Below are 16,715 nucleotides of genomic sequence, written 5' to 3'. Positions count from 1 at the left end.
AAGACCCAATGTAGCCAAAAATAAAATAAATAAAATAAATTATTAAAAAAAAAAAAAGAAAAGAAAACCCTAATGGATTAGGGCCAGATCTCTCCTGGGTTTTGAGCAGAATCAGCAGCTGACATCAAGGAAGGCAGCTGACGTGGTGAACGTCTATACCCAGGATGAATCCTTTATGAACAAGGCCACGTTCCAGAGCAGTCTTGAGCAATCCCATTTCTGTCTTTCATCCTCACTGGCTGAGTCCCTGCAGCCTTCAGTCTCCCGGAGAGCTTCCTGCTATGATTACACAGATTAGCCGGTTTGCAGCTTCAGGCTACTGATGGCCTGGGAAAGCAGGCTCACCCTGTGTTTTGTGAATCCAGCAAGAAAAGCCTGGGGCGACTTATTCAAATCGTTGTCACCAGAAAGAAGACAGAAGAACTGGGCCAGTGGGCTTCAGAGGGAGAGGGCTGAGAGGACAGTGGGTGGAGCAGAAAGCATCTTGCATTCGTACATTCGCACCTTGCTCAGTCCTTCAAGGTCAAGTCTGGGCATCTTCCTGAGGAGCTATCATCTGCTCCAATAGGAGTAAACGTTGAGTTGACACAGACAGGCAGCTGGAGCAGACTAGACACTAGGGCATGTGCGAGAGGCAGGATCTGTAACCCCCACTGAACAGCTGAGGGAATTCAGGCTTCGTGGCAAAGGTCACACGGATGATTGAAGTGAGATCTGTCTGACTCAGAAGGGCACCCCTCTTGCACCCCATCACGCTGCCAGGGCACTGGCCCCTTACTCCTCTTCACAGTGTCGGAACCTGCCCTGTCTGTGTCTGACAGCCACTGGGAAGAGCTCTATCTGAGCCTGGGGGGGAGGAAGCTAGGAACGGAAGGTGCTTTTGCTATCAAGGGGCAGCAACCGGTACAGAATGAAGGATTTGGGCAGGGATCTAAAAATGGCTCAACCAATTTCTTGGGCCCACTGGTGGCCTTCCACGCTGTATTGCTTTCCTCTCAAAGCAACCTCCAAAAGTGCCAAGAATGTGAGGAGCCCAGTTCACGCCCTCTTTCTTACCATCCAGGCTGCGCCCACAGCCTTCATCTCTCGGAGCACGTATGCTGTCAGCCTCTCACTGTCGAGGTTCTGAGACATTCTGGAGCGATCCCGATAAGATAAAAGCCCCGTCGTTGATACACGTGTAGTTGTTAAGCTTGTTTCCTTTGTGTCTCTAGTGGATCTGGCTGATGGCTCAACCTTAGCATGTTGGGTGTTTATTTTAAGCTTGTCATTCCTTCAACTTTTTAGGGCCCTCTGTTATAAGGGAAGGCAGTTCCTCCAAACTTCAGAGGCTCTCTGTGCTTTGCTTTTCTTAGGCTTCCAGGGGTCTGAATTGTCATTTTTCACAAAACTGCTTCCTTGCTTTTGCAATTTTTTTTTTTTTCCAATCTGGGCTCTGTAGACATGAGACCAAACAATGGAACAAAACCATGATACCAGCAAAATGGTCAAAGTGTGCTTCCTATCAAAGCTACCCTTGACCTGTTCCAAGATCTGGCATGTCCACCTGTTGGGGTGTGTACAGACTTCATATACTCAGTCTCTGAGGATACATTTCATTCATGGGCAAAGCAGACAAGCTGCATCACAAATGAATCGTAGAATCTAGGCACAGTCCATCACTGAAATAAGCCCCAACTTTTACGATGCAATCCCTTCCCCAAAGCCCAGTGGGGAGTCCTCTTTTTTGCCTTCTAGATGACCTTTTCTGTAGAGATTAAAGCCAATAGGATAGACAGCTTGCCAACGCTGATTTCTTCCATTCTGGGGTATGATAAACCCCAGTTTAACAAATGACTTGTCCTGTGATCCATTTTGCCCATTCTCTTCCAAATGTTCCTCAATGTCTCTGTTTCTAGGTGGCAGCATTGCTTTCCTCTGGATGCTACTTGGTTTGCCACGTTCAGCATGTGTATTCTCTTCCTTGTCTCTGTGCTCAGCTGCCCTGGCTGCACAGAGCTGTCCCTTCTATCCCCTCCTCACCAGCAGCAGCCAGAGGCCACCTGGCTCTTGGAGTCTGGGCAGGGGAACTGTGTGCCTCCCTGCCTGGATGTGGGTCTCAGTGTCACAACCATTCTTACCCATCGGGCACCTCAGTATTAGTTATTTTTCCTGAGTAAGATCACTGAATATACTCATCTCCAGTACTTGCTAAATGCCTCAGGGCAAAGTGGGCCAAGTTGGCACTGACAAGGGCGTGTGAATTTGGGGAAAGTTTATTATCTCCATGAAGTGAAAACTCTATGGAAGATGGCCAGGAAGGGTCGCAAACTCATCACAAAGGACCATGCTTTTCCTCCACATAGTGAAGTAGGGGAGGCTTTTGATGTCCATCTTTTCTGCAAACAGAGATCCTCTGTAGCATCCACGTTAAGAGAACTTTGGTCATTTTCTAACCATTTCAGACTTGCTGGGGACGAGACTGGCATCTTGCTCCCACAGATCCCAAGTGGTCTAACATGCATATGCCAGAGGGGAGGCTAGGTCCTCATCAGAGCATGAAGTCTCTAAGCAACCAACAGGTGGTCACACTGTTCTCGCTTAAGGTACATGTCACTCCTGGGAGTGAACCGGGGTGCGGAGGAAGGTTAGAGGGTCCCTGCATGTCTGCCGTGCTCACGCGATTCTGCTTCCATATTAAACCTCTAAAATCCTAATCTGCGCTGAGAGGCTTAAAAGCAAACCCTTGCTGCTCTCCCCTTGGAGCTGCAGGTCTGCAGAAACCACAGCTCAGATCAAGCATGCCAGAGTTCAAGAGTAAGCCTCGGGCATTTAGGACAATGACATACCAGTGACCCTCTTCTGTCGGCTAACAATCCATCCTCTGAAATCTAGCTGAGGCTTCTTCTTGCATAAAAGACTTTGTGCTTTGTAAAGGACAGATTGGTACCCAGAAGCGGTCCAAGCCCCCTGTGACCAACAGGAGCCAGTTTCCTGCATCTCATCTCCAAAACCATCGTGCACTTAACCTTTTTCTGAAGCTTGGATGAAGCCCCAGCTTTGGTTTCCATTTTGGTTAAATCCCAGATCTGCCACTTTCTGGCTGTGTGACCCTGGAGAAGTCACCTCACTCTCTGAGCCTCAGTGACCTCATCTGTAAATGGAGACGACAACCCCCATCTCACCTGGTTTCTGGGAGGATTCCATGAGGTCATTTTGTCAAGGAGGATAACACAACTCCTGGGCTGCAGGAAGTACTCAACAAATTTGCATTAATAATAAACACATACTATGAAATCTTTTAAAGTCATCAGTTTAACCATGTTGCACTAAAACACAATGTGCACATGAAGCCAGGAGGATGACAGTTGCTGCCGTAGCTATGAAAGGATTCTGCTCAGCTCCGTCACAGAAAAGGGAGCTCTCCACTTCCATTCTCTGGCTTATAATTTTACGTCGTAAATATACAGTCTGTTTAATTGATGGATCCAGAAATGGAAGGACCTCTAATTCTTGACGTTTTCCTTTAAAAAGGCAACAAACTTTAACTAGATCCCTTTGTCTTATGTCAGCCTGAAAGTTTGCAGTAGAATACTTCCAAATTTCTTATTCAGTAAGAATGTCAGATACTTGGGTATCTGGTTTGTTGGGGTTTTTCCCCCATGAGAACTGGTTCAGGACAAAGTTTATTTTGTTTTGTTTTTCCAATTCGAAGTGAAAAGAGCATCATTGAGTCCCACAAAAGGCACAGATTCTTAAAACTTAGGTAACCTGCCTTATTGACTATGAGGACATCAGTGAGAAATCTAGCGTTGCAGTTTAACCACCAACAGGACAAGACCCAGGCCTCTCAGAGAAGGAGCAGCACGAAGGCAACTCGCTAATGGACTGTTCAGCCTGAAATTAGAGCACGACACAAACCACAGAGCCAGGCGGACCACCAGCAGGGGCTGAGGAGGGGCAGAAGTGGCCCACATGAGCTGGCTCAGAGCTCAGGGTCCCGGGACACTGAATCATGGAATCACAGGGCTGGAGACGCCTCCTTGGCAAGGTTGTCACCATTAAAGGCCCTGAGGGAACCACCAGTTGGTGATAATAATGAGATCAATCCTCCAGCTCTCTGCATCCTGGCAGCTCACTTCTCTTCTACTTGCAAGAAGCTTTTCCTGAGCCCAGGTAGTCAGAGAGAACTTAGCCACCTGCTTGACCTCACACAGCAAAGCTGGGGACAGAATTCGGGGCCCTTCAACCTAGCAAATGCCACCTCTGTCCCCTCGGTCCTCAGAGTGAGCAGGCAAGTCGGTCACCAGAAGGGATGCCGAGGAGCAGGGAATCCCCCCCTTCACGGTGCTGCTTGGCTCCTACAGATTCAGAAGGCTCGGCCACCAGAACATTTTTAGATCCTGCGATATCGCAGTAACCCTGGAACGACTAGCTGGCAAAATCCAAAGTTCACCGCCTGCAGTCTTTCTTACACTTGGCTCTATTCTTGGTGGCTCTTAAGTGTTCCTTCCTGCCTCCTTGGCTTATAGAATCTGGTATCTGCATAATAAGTGGGACCTCCAACGTGACTCGACAGTGTGACAATGTCGGGCGGGTGGTGAGACTTCAGGGAAGCGGTATCTTGGCCAACCCTCCCAAGGCTGTATCTGTCTCTGCCTCTGGTGGGAATTTTCCAAAGTACGGTGGACTGGTCCTCCGTGCCTGGTCCTGACTGTGGGCTAAGTGAACCTCCTCTCCTCCCCAGCAGCTTGACGGAGGCAGCTCCACCAGGGCTGGCCTGCTAAGATTTCCTTACTGCCCCGTGATCGCATCAGTTGTTGAAATACAAGAAAGTGTTTCAGAGCTCAGGTCCCGAGAAAAGGGCATGATGGGCTAAGGTCACAAAGGCCAGGGTAGAGGCAGGCCCAGGACCCTCAAGCAGCGCCCGTGGATCTCAGGTGATTCTGTCTCTCTGCGTGGCTGGGCCTTCTGCCACTGAGAGTACGCTGTTTTCACATCCCGGGCTCAGGTGGTATTGACTCCAGAGGTACTGGAGCCTTCCCCACTAGGCAGGGCACCCCTTGAAAGTGAGGCATCAGACAAGGGAGGATCCCCAGTGCTGACAGGCGCTCTGCAGGAGGGAAGGCACTCACACCTACAGCACACGAGCTGCCTCTGCTCGACTGGGCTGGTCTGATCCCTTCCTTATGTTCACATTTCAGAAAATCATGAAACGGCTCATAAAAAGATATGTCCTGAAGGCCCAGGTGGATAGAGAAAATGACGAAGTCAATGAAGGTAAGCGATTGGATTCATTTGCTGTAGGGCAGAAGCCAGACGTGGTCTCACCAGGCTAAAGTCAAGGTGTTGGCGGCGGGGCTACGTCCCTGTCTGGAGGCCCTGGGGAGGCTCATTGGGCTGTTGGCAGAATTCAGGTCCACGGAGTTGTAGGACTGGGGTCTCTGTCCCCTGGCTGACCATCAGCTGGGGCTGCCCTTAGCTCTGACCTTAAAGCCGCCCCCCAGTCTTTGCGTGTAGCGCCTCCATCTCAGCACCAGCAACAGGGCGCGGAGCCCCGCTCACACAGTTGTTCTGCCTTGTGCAGTCACGGCTGCCGTGAGTCGGCCTCATGTCCCTGGAGCTCAGGATGGCCCCAAATTCTTCATCCCCTGAGCACACATACAGACAGCAGCAGACTGTACACCTCTTTCAGATTCTGCGGCAGCCCCGGTTCTAGCTAGCTCTGTCCTGTCCAACTTCCTGGCTCTCAGAAGCTACCAACCAGCAGTTTCTCAAAGAATCCCCCACCTCAGAAGCACTTGATACAAATGCGGATCTAGAGCCCACCCAGACCTAATGAATCGGCATGGCCTGGGGGTCTGCATCGTGATAAGGGTGGCAGGTCATCCTGATGCACACTGAAGTTTGCAAACTACATTATTTTCCCTGTGTGGGTTATTTTCCAGTCTATTTTAAGCAGTTACTCTTAAACGAAAAGCAAATTACCATACACCAGGTAATTAATCTTCATGAGACACCTGGGACAAGTATTTGCTACCTAGAAAGAGCCTCCTCCAAGAGTGAACGTATGAAGTCTCTCCCTTGCCAGGACCCCAGGGGCCTCCCGAAGGAGCCTAGTCAGTTAGTGACCCTCTGCTTCATCCTGGGACATCCACAGTGTGGCCTCAAGGTCAGCAATGACCGAATGACCCCGGGGCTGACACTGTCTAGGAGCCGAGCAGCAGCCCACCTACCCACCCCTACTGTTGGTCTCAAATACAAAACTGCCGGGTGTCATGGCAGCCAGCTCCCCGCAGTGTGTAACGTGATTGACAGGAATGTAACTGATTATAGAAGGTGGGGCTGCCCAGGTTCACGCCACTAGAATCACACCATGAAACTGGGGCTCAGCGAAGCTCCCATGGAAAGAAAATAGGGGATGTATGCCTTTGTCAAAACTGGCCAAACTGTACCGTTAAGACCTCTGCATCTTCTGTGTATAAGGCATACTTAAAAAACACGTATGGCTAATGTGACCCCAAGCAGTGGACTCCCACTTGAGCCAAGTCCAGTATCTCTCAAACCAGGAGAGAACCTTTCGACTCCCCCCTTGTGGTTAATAAGAAGATTCCCACAGCCCAGGCCCATGTGGATTTCTAACCCCATGGTTCGCTGTGGAAAGAAGTGGAAGACCCTACCTGTGGTCCCTTGCTAAAGAAAGAGGAGAAGGCAGGCCTACCGTGGTACACCGGTGAGGGATGCTGCTTGTGTGGTCCGGACAGACCCTGCTCCTGCGAGGCGGCCTGGCTCCACAGCCGCAGTCACTGTGCTGAGCTGATCCCCTCAGACACTTGGGAGTTTCTCCTCCCTGCGATGACAGAACAAAACATGGAGCATGATGAGAAAAAAATGTTTCAGTTAACAAGGGTGTTGCTTAGAGTCTTGAAATCTGCTTCTAATGGCTCCAAAACCAGCATTCTACCAATCATGATAAAATAGGTGTTAGCAGTTCACAACCCTGATCTTGATTCTTCCATCTACCTCAAACCCTTAATGGAGAGCGTGACCAGGAATGGGAGGAGAGGGGTCTTAAGCAGATGAATGGTCCTTCGTCGGTAGAAGCTGAGTGGGATTTAGGTCAAAACAGAGCTCCCGTCCCCTCACCTCCACCCTTGGTGGGCTGGACCAGTAGCCTGACATTCTGTGGGAAGGATGCACGCCCCAAATGCCTATGGGATGAGCCCCTTCAGCGGGCTTATCTCACCAAAATCTCATCTGTCCTTGCAGGCGAACTGAAGGAAATCAAGCAAGATATCTCCAGTCTGCGCTATGAGCTTCTTGAAGAGAAATCTCAAGCTACCGGCGAGCTGGCAGACCTCATCCAACAGCTCAGTGAGAAGTTTGGAAGGAACTTAAACAAAGACCACCTGAGGGTGAACAAGGGCAAAGACATTTAACAGCCTGCATCGGCACCTGTGACTTCTACCAGCATTCCAAGGCCAGGTGGGATGCCCTGGCCACCAGCCCTGGTAGGGAGGGGCCTGGGCCACTCCTCTAGGACTCTAAGGGGACCAACTGGCTCTGTCCTGACCAGCCTTGCTGACATCTGCAGCCCAGTGGCCTGCCTGGACCCAGAACTGTTGTGAATCTAGGCTGTTGGGTGAGAAACTAGACCACAGGAGGAGGGGAGGAAGTGCCCCCCCTGATGCATGTGACACCTTCAGTCCAGTCACAGTGACATAGGTCCCTGTGAGCAGCGCAGGCAAAGGCCATCTCGGATGCACACTCGTGCCCTCCCACTGCACACGGACTGCAGCGCTGTCTGCATCCAGGAAGCCAAACCACCTCATCCCATGCAGCCCTGCTCACTCCCTCCCCGTCACCCACACACATCCAAAGGAACTGGGAGGTGACCTGTGATCTATTCTTAAGTGCCAGATGAGAACACAGATAGCCTAATAGCAAAATCGCTCTATTTGTTTATATAAAAAAAGGTTTAAAAATCCTAAATCAAAAATTGTACTGTAGGTAGCACTGTTCAGAGAACGACAAAATCCAAATGATGTATTTTTACCTTTATTAAAATTATCTTGTATTTACTATTTTTACCTGAAATGGAAAGAAATAAAATTACCTCATAATAGCCTGGGGAGCCTCTGTGGATGCGCTGCCCTCCTGTTGTCCTGCGTCCTCTCTGGAGGTGGCCTCGGGCATCTGCTGCTCCGGGAGGAGAATGAGCAAGTGGGGGGGGCAGGTACCAACCATGGGGGTCACGCAGCCAGGACCCCCACCTCCAAGCGTCTCCTCCTGTCCCCAGACCTAGTGACCCCAACCTCCCCAAGGTCAGGAAGGAGGCAAAGGAAATGGTGAGGGAAGCGTAACATTTTCTCCCGTCCCACCTCTCCCGCTCTCCCCCTGAGTGGCAGGGGAAGGGGAGCCTGATGAAAAGGAGCCTAAAATCTTTCCGGCGGGGCCTAGGTGTGAGTAGGGAGAGCAGCCACCAGAGGGCGCCCCAGTCCCGAGCAACGCCCATTCTGAGCGGGCTAGAGAAGATGCCGCTGGGCCCCAAGGATCACTTACTAGTAACACCAGCTGGATGTGCTGAGTGAGCACTTGCTGTGTACCAGGCACTGTGCTGAGGGCTCTGCATGCATCAGTCCACTGAACCATCACAGCAACCCTAGGAGGAGGAAGAGGATCAGGTCACAAATTCAGATGCCTTGCAGACAACCTGGATGGGTCAAACAGGTGTGTTATATGAGTGTTTCCCATATGCATATGTATGAGGAGACTTGTGTTTTGTGATATGCAGTATATCTTCAGAGATAAAATTGTTTACTTAACTCTGCTCTAAGAAAAGTGCAGATCAACTGGGGTGATAAACAGAACTGAATTGGTCCCAGCATTGAGGTGGCGGGAAGAGGCCATGACAACCCAGACAGCCACGCCCTACCTAAAGCTGGCATAGACGCCAAGCCCAGCTAATTGTTGCCATAAGGAATGCAGGCCCAGTTTTGCCAAATCTTCCCCATTTCTAGGGGGAACAAAGCCCACATTTGTTGGGCCTTGGCAGCCAAGATGGGTGACTGGAGAAGCTGCCCTGAAATGTGACTCCAACCCAGGCCTTCCTGGCACCAGTACCCAGTGCTCAGCAACAAGGAAGCAGAGGCGTCCGACAGGGATCGGGGGCACATGTATGTGCAGGGGGCCTTACAGATGTAAACTCTGGTCCAGGAATTTTTCCCCTGGGGTCTATGTGAGGGCCCATGGATGGATTTCAAAGAACCTGCAAATCCTGAAGTGCCCATCAAATTGTGAGCTTGTCCTTGTGAGGGTGCGTTGTTATGGAGAGAATACCTGCAGCTTTTCTCAAATGCTCATCCATGCTCCACCCACCCACCCCCAAAAGGCTGCAGATGATGACTGAATCCCTTCAGCAGAATTTCCCGAGTCCCTTGCTAAGTATCGGGGATGAGACACGTATGTGTCCAGTGGGGGATAAATTAACTACTCTTCCCACAAAGCACATCAGCCTCCCTAACCAGGGGACAAATTACCAACACTTGTGGAAGATTTCCTTTCAGATCCCTCACTTATCATCATCAGAATGCTAATAAACATTTCTAAGATGCATTATTCAATTTCCCTATCTGCCTTCTACCAGAGGCAGCTGGCAACCCTATTTTTCAAATCCTGGGGTGCCCTTTTCCTATCAAACCCAAGTCTCCAATTTGCCCCTTAAGGAGATAAAGGAAAACAAATCCCACTAAGTAACTGAAAACTGGGAACGAAAACTAGCAGCACCCGTTAGGCTCTGGCTGCCACATCTTGGGGGGTGACGGTAGTCCAGGAATGGATTCATGGCTGCCAGAGGGATGTGGAGGAGGGGAGGGATTTCTCTTTCATGGAAAGCTGTTGGAAAGGACTTGGAACTGAGGGCTGGCAGAGCTGTCAGCCTGGAGCTGGGGGCAGGCGCTTAGTGGTTTTCCAGGCACTGACAACCTCCCTCACTTTCCCCCATTTCCTTGGCGCCTGTGGAATTAGCCAGGCAGGAGAAGCAGTTCTTGGAGAGACGAAACAGGAGACAGAGGAATGGAGTCTGGGAAAGGCACAAGTACAGAGAGGGGGAGGAGAAAGGGCCCAGGCCCCCCACGACTCACACTTCCCAAAGCACCCGATCCGTCCCCTCGCAGCCATCTACACAACAGTCATTATTTAGTCTGTAACTTTAGTGTATGCTTGTAACCTGTCTCCCAGTGCTTGTGAGGCTCCGGAGAGGCGGCCCTGTCCAGGTTTCTGGGTAACCCGTGGTTAAGCAGCAAGGTCTCCAGAGACTTGTCACCTTCCAATGGTTCCTAGTAGGACCTGACAGATCCTAGTAACACTTCCTGGGCAAAACCCCCCAATTAGTACCCAGAGCTATTTCTGAAGGAGGAGAGCTCACACACTTGTGAAAACACAGCCGGCCTCCTCTGCCCATCACAGAGCACCTCCCTCCGTCCCAAGGAGGCCCAGGAGACAAAACACTGGCCAAAGCAGCCCAGGCCGAAGGAGATTCCCTAACCTGGGTGCGACTCTGCAAATGTTCCTCCCAGCGGCCGCAGGCCTGGGAAGCCCGTGACAGACACCTCCAGGTCTGCTTGCCTCAGGGAGGCTGAGACACCTCATCCCTCTCAGGAGCTCAGCCTCCGTTGTCTGGTTAAAAATAAGCGGCCTCACGGCCTGTCACTCCTGAAAGCACTCATTAATGCTTCTGTAAAGGGTAGAGCCTGAGGCTCTGGGGGGCTGACAGGAATTAGGAGTTTTGATCCCGCTGTGGCAGGGAGGCCACGCCCCATTCTATGTTTATCCCATCCCTTCCTCTTATCCCTTGAAGGGTGATCTACTAGAGAGAAGGGACGCCAGGAGAAGCACTCGGACATCAATCAACCCAGGCTGGTTAACTAGGCAGCAAACCCCCTTCCGCCCTCTCTGCAGACACAGCAAGCTTCCGAGGTTCCCCAGCCTCCGAGCAGAGGCCGCGTGGCTGGCTCTTCCTAGGTAAATGAGCCGGGTTTCTCCCTCTGCTTTCCCACCACGGTCAAGCCACAGGGATGTCCCATGCCCTTTACTTCAGGGAAAAAATGACAGAGACGCAGGGAAAAAAGAAAGGTGTCTAGGTCTTGGGTTCCCAAAGGCCTGAGTCTTTAAAGAAGAGAGAGGATTGAGGAAAGAAATCAAAACGTTTGAGAGAAGCGGTGTTTGAGGAGCTAGGGCTCTCCCCTAACCAGCCCTGCTTCCCTCAAAAGGGGCGGGAGAGGGATGGAGGGGAGGGCCTGAGAGCTGAGAGGCCAAGGCAGCCTGGCCCTGCCTGTGGAGGAAAAGTGCTCAGGGCCATAGAGATGGGACCACAGCTGGAAGGCCAGGTCCTCACCCAGCCGCCCTCCACAGGCATCCAGGGAGGCAGGAGGAGGAGGGGGAAGGATGGGGCTCCCCGGAGCAAGCGGGACAGGCGTGGAGGGCACTCTCATTACAGTACGATTAAAAAGTGCGGATTCCACGTCCTCAGAGCGTCTGCATCAGGAATAACTGGGCTCAATGAGCCCATCAGCTGTGCCCACCGACAGACGAGGCCGCGGGTCCCGTGGCACTGACCCCACACGCTCCCAGGCCAGCGGCCTGCTGTCCCAGCAGTGCGCTGGGGAAGCAGAAGGCCAGAGAAGGCCTCGTATATGCAAATAAAAGCGTGCTAGGACCCGTTCAGGTGTCTGAGTGCAGACTCAACACTCACAGGGTAGATAGCACTGCTAACTGTGCCGCTTCCACCCCACCACCTCCAGGGCCCTGTGTGCTCGTGGATAAAGCAGAGGAAGGCAGGGCGGGCAGGAGTGGGGCAGGGGAGGTCATGGGCGTGCAGGCTTTGTACTGGCTGTGACCCCTCTTTGGCTGGAAACAGATGCCACCCCAACCGCAACACAACCTACCAGAGTACCCCGTGCCCCTGAAACCAACACAGCCCCAAGTGGGGCGATCACATGCCTGCCCTGAGATTGATATCTATGTGCACACTGAGAAAGAGAGATCTTTTTTTCCAGTAGGGTTGCTGCACAGGGGAATGTGAATCTGGGACACCAGTAGACCCCTCCCTGCCACACAGACAGGCTGTCTGCAAATGAGGTAACAGATGAGAAATTAAGGAGAGGGAAGAAGTAAAGGTCGGAGGGGAGTGGGGAGAGGAGAAAAAAAGAGGGAGAGGGAAGAGAGGAAAGGTGGAGAGGGGAGCTGTGCCACATTCTCACCCCTGATACCCTTCTTCCTGACGCTCTTCCTACATCTGAGGAACTGTTCCAGAAGCCTTCTCAGCTTTGCTGCCAAATAAAGTCTCATGTTTGTTGATGCTAGTTTCCATTGGGTTTCTGGATGTCATTTACATCCTCAGAATCCTGATGAACTCAGAAATGACTCTAGGACTTATTTGCCCCATCCTCCCCCTCGGGCTGTTTTGCATTTCTGTAGTTAGAGGAGCAAGGGCCAGAAACTGTCAGGGTTATTCTTCTTGAGACTCTAAAGAAGACCCGGTGAGTGATGGTATCAAGCTGGTTAAACTGTTCAACAGTGAATCCACAAGACGCTGGACATACTGGCTGCTCTGGGGCCCAGGTGATGGGTGCAGCTCAGGACCGGGAGAGGACTCTTCTCCCTGATCCGCCCAGGCTCCAGTTCTGGAAGGATCCAGAATTGGCACTCTGGGCACGTCTGTGATGGACAGTGGCCCCAGTGAGGCACCTCTCAACAGCTTTGCCGGCAGTTAGTAGTGGGGAGACCAAGTGGGGCCAAAGCAGAAAGCGGGACAAGGCAGTGGGCATAGTGACTACAGTTATCACCCTTGTTTGGGGGGGGTGTTACCACTCAGAAACCCCCAAAATAACCAGCAAACAGTCTGAGGATAAACAATTTCTGGCTGCTGAGGTTCCTGCTGTAAATAGGAGATGTAGCCTTACTTGTAGGTGCAGGCTGGTGAAGTGGACTATTCAAGTTACGTAAATATCAATACAACTCAATATTGGATTTGGGGGACTTATGCTGCTTTCGGTGAGCTTAGGTCGTTGAGAGTAGCATGAATCCCAGCAGCTGTACCAGTGACCCATAGGGTTTTCGGACTGGTGGTGCTGGGGGAGCAGTGCCCACCCCAGACCGGAGCTGGGTCAGTCTCCTCGAGGCAGGAAGTAACTCCTGATCACTTCAAGGATACAACAGAACAGAGCCCCAGGGTTTCACTCTCAGCTCCAGTCAATCACAAGACAGACACCCCAGCAAACCACAGCCTCTGGTGGCTCCCCAGCCTGCAGAACTAAATTAGAAGCCCCCAAGGCCTGTGGAGCCCGGCTGAAGGTGAATGTTCTGAGAGCCTAGCTGCTTTTTCAGACACGTCTTCACGTAAAGATGCTCACAGCATCATCACTATCTGTCACAAGCAGCATGAACAGAATGTGTATTCTGAGCCTCAGCAAAGGCCATGGGGCTGGGGGGCCAGAGTGTCTCATGATGTCCCCCTCCAAAGACACACGGACGTGTTCCTGCACCCTGGGACTTCCGAGCCTCCAGGTGAACGGCAGCGATGCAGAGGTGAGCGATTCCCGTTGTGCTGAGGCTGCAGCGAGGCTGGTACAGATCAGTATTCTAGTCACTCTGGACATCCTCAATTTTTCTCCCAAAGGGTAGAAATACCATTTTGCTGATTCTTAAAGACCCTCCAGTCTGTCCTCTCCCTGCATACACACATATGACATGAAAGATTCAGCCTGAGGTGAAACAGAAGGGACCTCTTCCAGAAAATGGAGCTGACAGTTTGAGACAAAAGCCCAGATGTGTGAGGAAACCAAGGGAACTGTCACTCCCCACACAGCCCAGGTGCACATCTACCCACAGGGTCCCAGGCCAGGTGCCTGCAACTCTGAAGAGACCCGAGGCATGCCGAGACCCCGCTGGTCACCCCTGGTGCCCACCACTTGGTCACAGACATGAGGAGAGGGGTTTGGAGGTGAGAATGGGATCTGGCTCCCAGCACTCTCCAGCCAGAGGAGGCAGGGCCCCCCAAACACTGTCACACGGGTCCCCTGGCGGCAGAGACCTGAGGCAACCCAAGCAAATGTGAAGAGTGACAAGGTCTGTGGCGCCATCTTCATGGAGCCTGGGAGGCTGTGCAGGGGCCCCCACAGGCCTCTCCGGAGGCCACCCCCAGAAAGAGAAGGCCAGAACTGACGTGCAAGAGGCAGCATGCGTGTGCAGCTGTGCTACTGCAGAAAGTAATAGAGAAACTGCTTACCTGCCAGGCCTCTGAGTCTCCTCCGTACAGGCTGTGGTTGCCCAGGGACAGAAGCCACCGTTGGCACAGAGCATAGGAGCGGGGGTCTCCGGAACTTCCCCAAGTCACACCCCAGGCCTCCAAGCCCAGCAACACTGGTGCCAGTGGAAAGAGAGCAGGTAAACAGAAGCCTGGCTGCTGCCCTCTTCTATGATGTACGGGGCTGACTTCCCAAGAAAGAAAGTGAGGTTGTGGGGAATTAGCACATCAGGGGCCCCCAGGACGCATGCCTCTGGGGTCGCCTGCCTTTGCTTCTTCCCCTCCCACGTGGACGCTAGGCTTGGTCCTGTGACTCAGGGGGTCCAGGTGAGCACCAGCAGTGGCTCCGTGAGCATGGGCTCGTCCTCGTGGTAGGCGGCTGCTACGTCGTGGAGAAGCTCGGCTGCACAACTCACTGTGCAGACGCCGTGTGGAGAGAAACCTGGGAGGATGAGAAGCCTCTGGTCCTTTCCAGTGGAGCCAAGCTCCCAACTGAGAGCAGCCTCGGGAGCGGGTCAGCCACCAGGAGCAGAACTGCCCAGCTGAAGCCTGTCAACCACAGAATCACGGGAAACAATAAAGTGTTGTTTTAAGACTCTAAGTTTTGAGGTGGCGTCTCACCCAAGCGGTAGATAACTCAAACAAAGGAACCGAAGCATGGTCCCCCCCACCGGAGGAGAGGAATCTTACCCATTCACCCCAAGAGGATGACTTACTCCTGGGGCCTCAACCAACAGCCCAAGAACGCAAGTGTTAATGAAGTGTTAATGAAGCCACAGTGTGGGTTCCCATCTACCCAGGTCAGCTTTGCTCCACCTGGGAAGAAATCCTGTTTCTGTCCACCAACAGAAACCAACAAAACAGCTCTGGCCATCTTATGGAAGGAGGCAGGCTTTGCTGAGCAAGCTGAATGCAGCCAGTCAACGAAGCCAAGCCCTCAGCTGGGAGTGGTTAAGTAGATTTGTGAGATTTTTAATAAGCGTGGTGGACAGTACAGAGGTGATGTCACAAGACAGTCAGTGAATCATTGCCTAGCAGGCACAGATAACCCTCCCTTCGATTCCCAGCCTTAACAGCTCTCAGAGCACTTTCACATCCCTTATCTCACTTAATTAAAACAACCACCCAGCCAGGTGGGCAGGGCAGGATTTGTTATTCTCTTTGCATAGAAAGAGCTTATGCAATGCAAGGGTCCCATTGAGTGGAAGTTCAACCCCCGGGGCCCCTGAGCCTGGTGAACGGGACTGGGTGCAGGGTGGATGCCCATGGACACAGGTGAATGGGAGGGGTGCCCTTTGGCTGGACAACATGTGTAGAAGCCCTGTCCTGGGAGGCAGCCTGGGGCAGGAGGGACAAGCCTTTCAGGGCATTTCTCAGTGCAGTCCTAGGACTCCCTGCCTCAGAATCCCCAGGGACACTTGCTGATAATGTAGATTGCCAGACAGGGAGTGGAGCCTAGGAGTCTATATTTTAAGATCCTCCTGATGGTCAACTGTATTTGGACACTATTGCTACAGAAGTCCCCTTGCCAAACAGTATAGTTATCAAGCTGCTTGACTGATGGGCACTCGTGGTCTAGTGCTCTTGCTAGCTCTCTTGTCTTCACCAAGGTGAAGTTTTGGAAGGATGTGTAAAATTTGGACATGTAGAAAAGATGGGGGATAAAGAATTGGAGGCACTAAGAAAAAAAGTAGGGATGGGCAGTTCAACCCCACTCTATCCTATGCTGCATAACCATTATCAAACAGCATCATCATGAAGTGAAAACACAGTAAAGGGACCAGAAACACTAACAGGGGCTGGGGTAATAACATTCTCCAGGGATGGCCTTGTTTGGATTTGGTGTCCTGTTTCTTGGAGGTGAGGAAATGTCATGCCTGCACGGGGGCACAGGCAGAGATCCCTCTGTCCTGGGATCTTAGGGCTCACCTGGAGTCAGAGAGCAGAGCCCTGAGCAGACAACCTGCCCCAGTGAGGACAGCAAGCTTCCTGGATGTCCTGGCATTGGATCACCTGGGAGGGACCCCTCATCCCTCCATCTCCTCCATCCCCAGCAGGCAGGTTCTGCCAACAGAGATGGCAGGGAGAAAGCTCCAAGCTCCCACCAGGCTGAGCAAGTTGGTTGGGGGTCGGGGGGAGGTCCACTTCTCTTCCCACCACAACTAACTGGGGAGCGGCGGGGGGAGAGGGGAAAGACACACGGCTGAGATCCATCTTTTATTTTTATCACCCTTTCCGATTCTTTGTGATAGAATCTGAGCCACTTCCGTTGTGTATCAGGAAGAAATGTGCTGCTTAAGTGTGTTTGTAATTAGACCCAGATAATTCGCTCTTTGATAATCAGCATGTTTCTCCCTCCAGCTCACTAAGCCCCGCTCCTGCCACCACTCTAGTTTCATCCCGGCCCCACTCCCAGGCGGGGATGCCTTAA

The 16,715-nt window shown here is 52.1% G+C and overlaps 1 protein-coding gene across 5 annotated transcripts in view; it reads left to right on the top strand.

The window, feature by feature from the left end:
* Nucleotides 1-7,418, top strand: part of TRPC7 (transient receptor potential cation channel subfamily C member 7) — a 122,190-nt gene extending 114,772 nt beyond the window's left edge. For all 5 annotated transcript variants that reach the window (XM_061188214.1, XM_061188219.1, XM_061188218.1 and 2 more), the window contains 2 exons: nt 5,184-5,259; nt 7,249-7,418. In XM_061188214.1, the coding sequence (XP_061044197.1) occupies nt 5,184-5,259; nt 7,249-7,418 (246 nt within the window). The remainder of the gene's footprint in view (nt 1-5,183; nt 5,260-7,248) is intronic.
* Nucleotides 7,419-16,715: the final 9,297 nt, after the last annotated feature.

The sequence above is a fragment of the Eubalaena glacialis genome, chromosome 4 (genome assembly GCF_028564815.1).
Source record: "Eubalaena glacialis isolate mEubGla1 chromosome 4, mEubGla1.1.hap2.+ XY, whole genome shotgun sequence".
In the NCBI taxonomy this organism is placed as follows: domain Eukaryota; kingdom Metazoa; phylum Chordata; class Mammalia; order Artiodactyla; family Balaenidae; genus Eubalaena; species Eubalaena glacialis.
The sequence above is the reverse complement of the archived record's forward strand: the minus strand, read 5'-3'. Positions and strand labels throughout refer to the sequence as shown.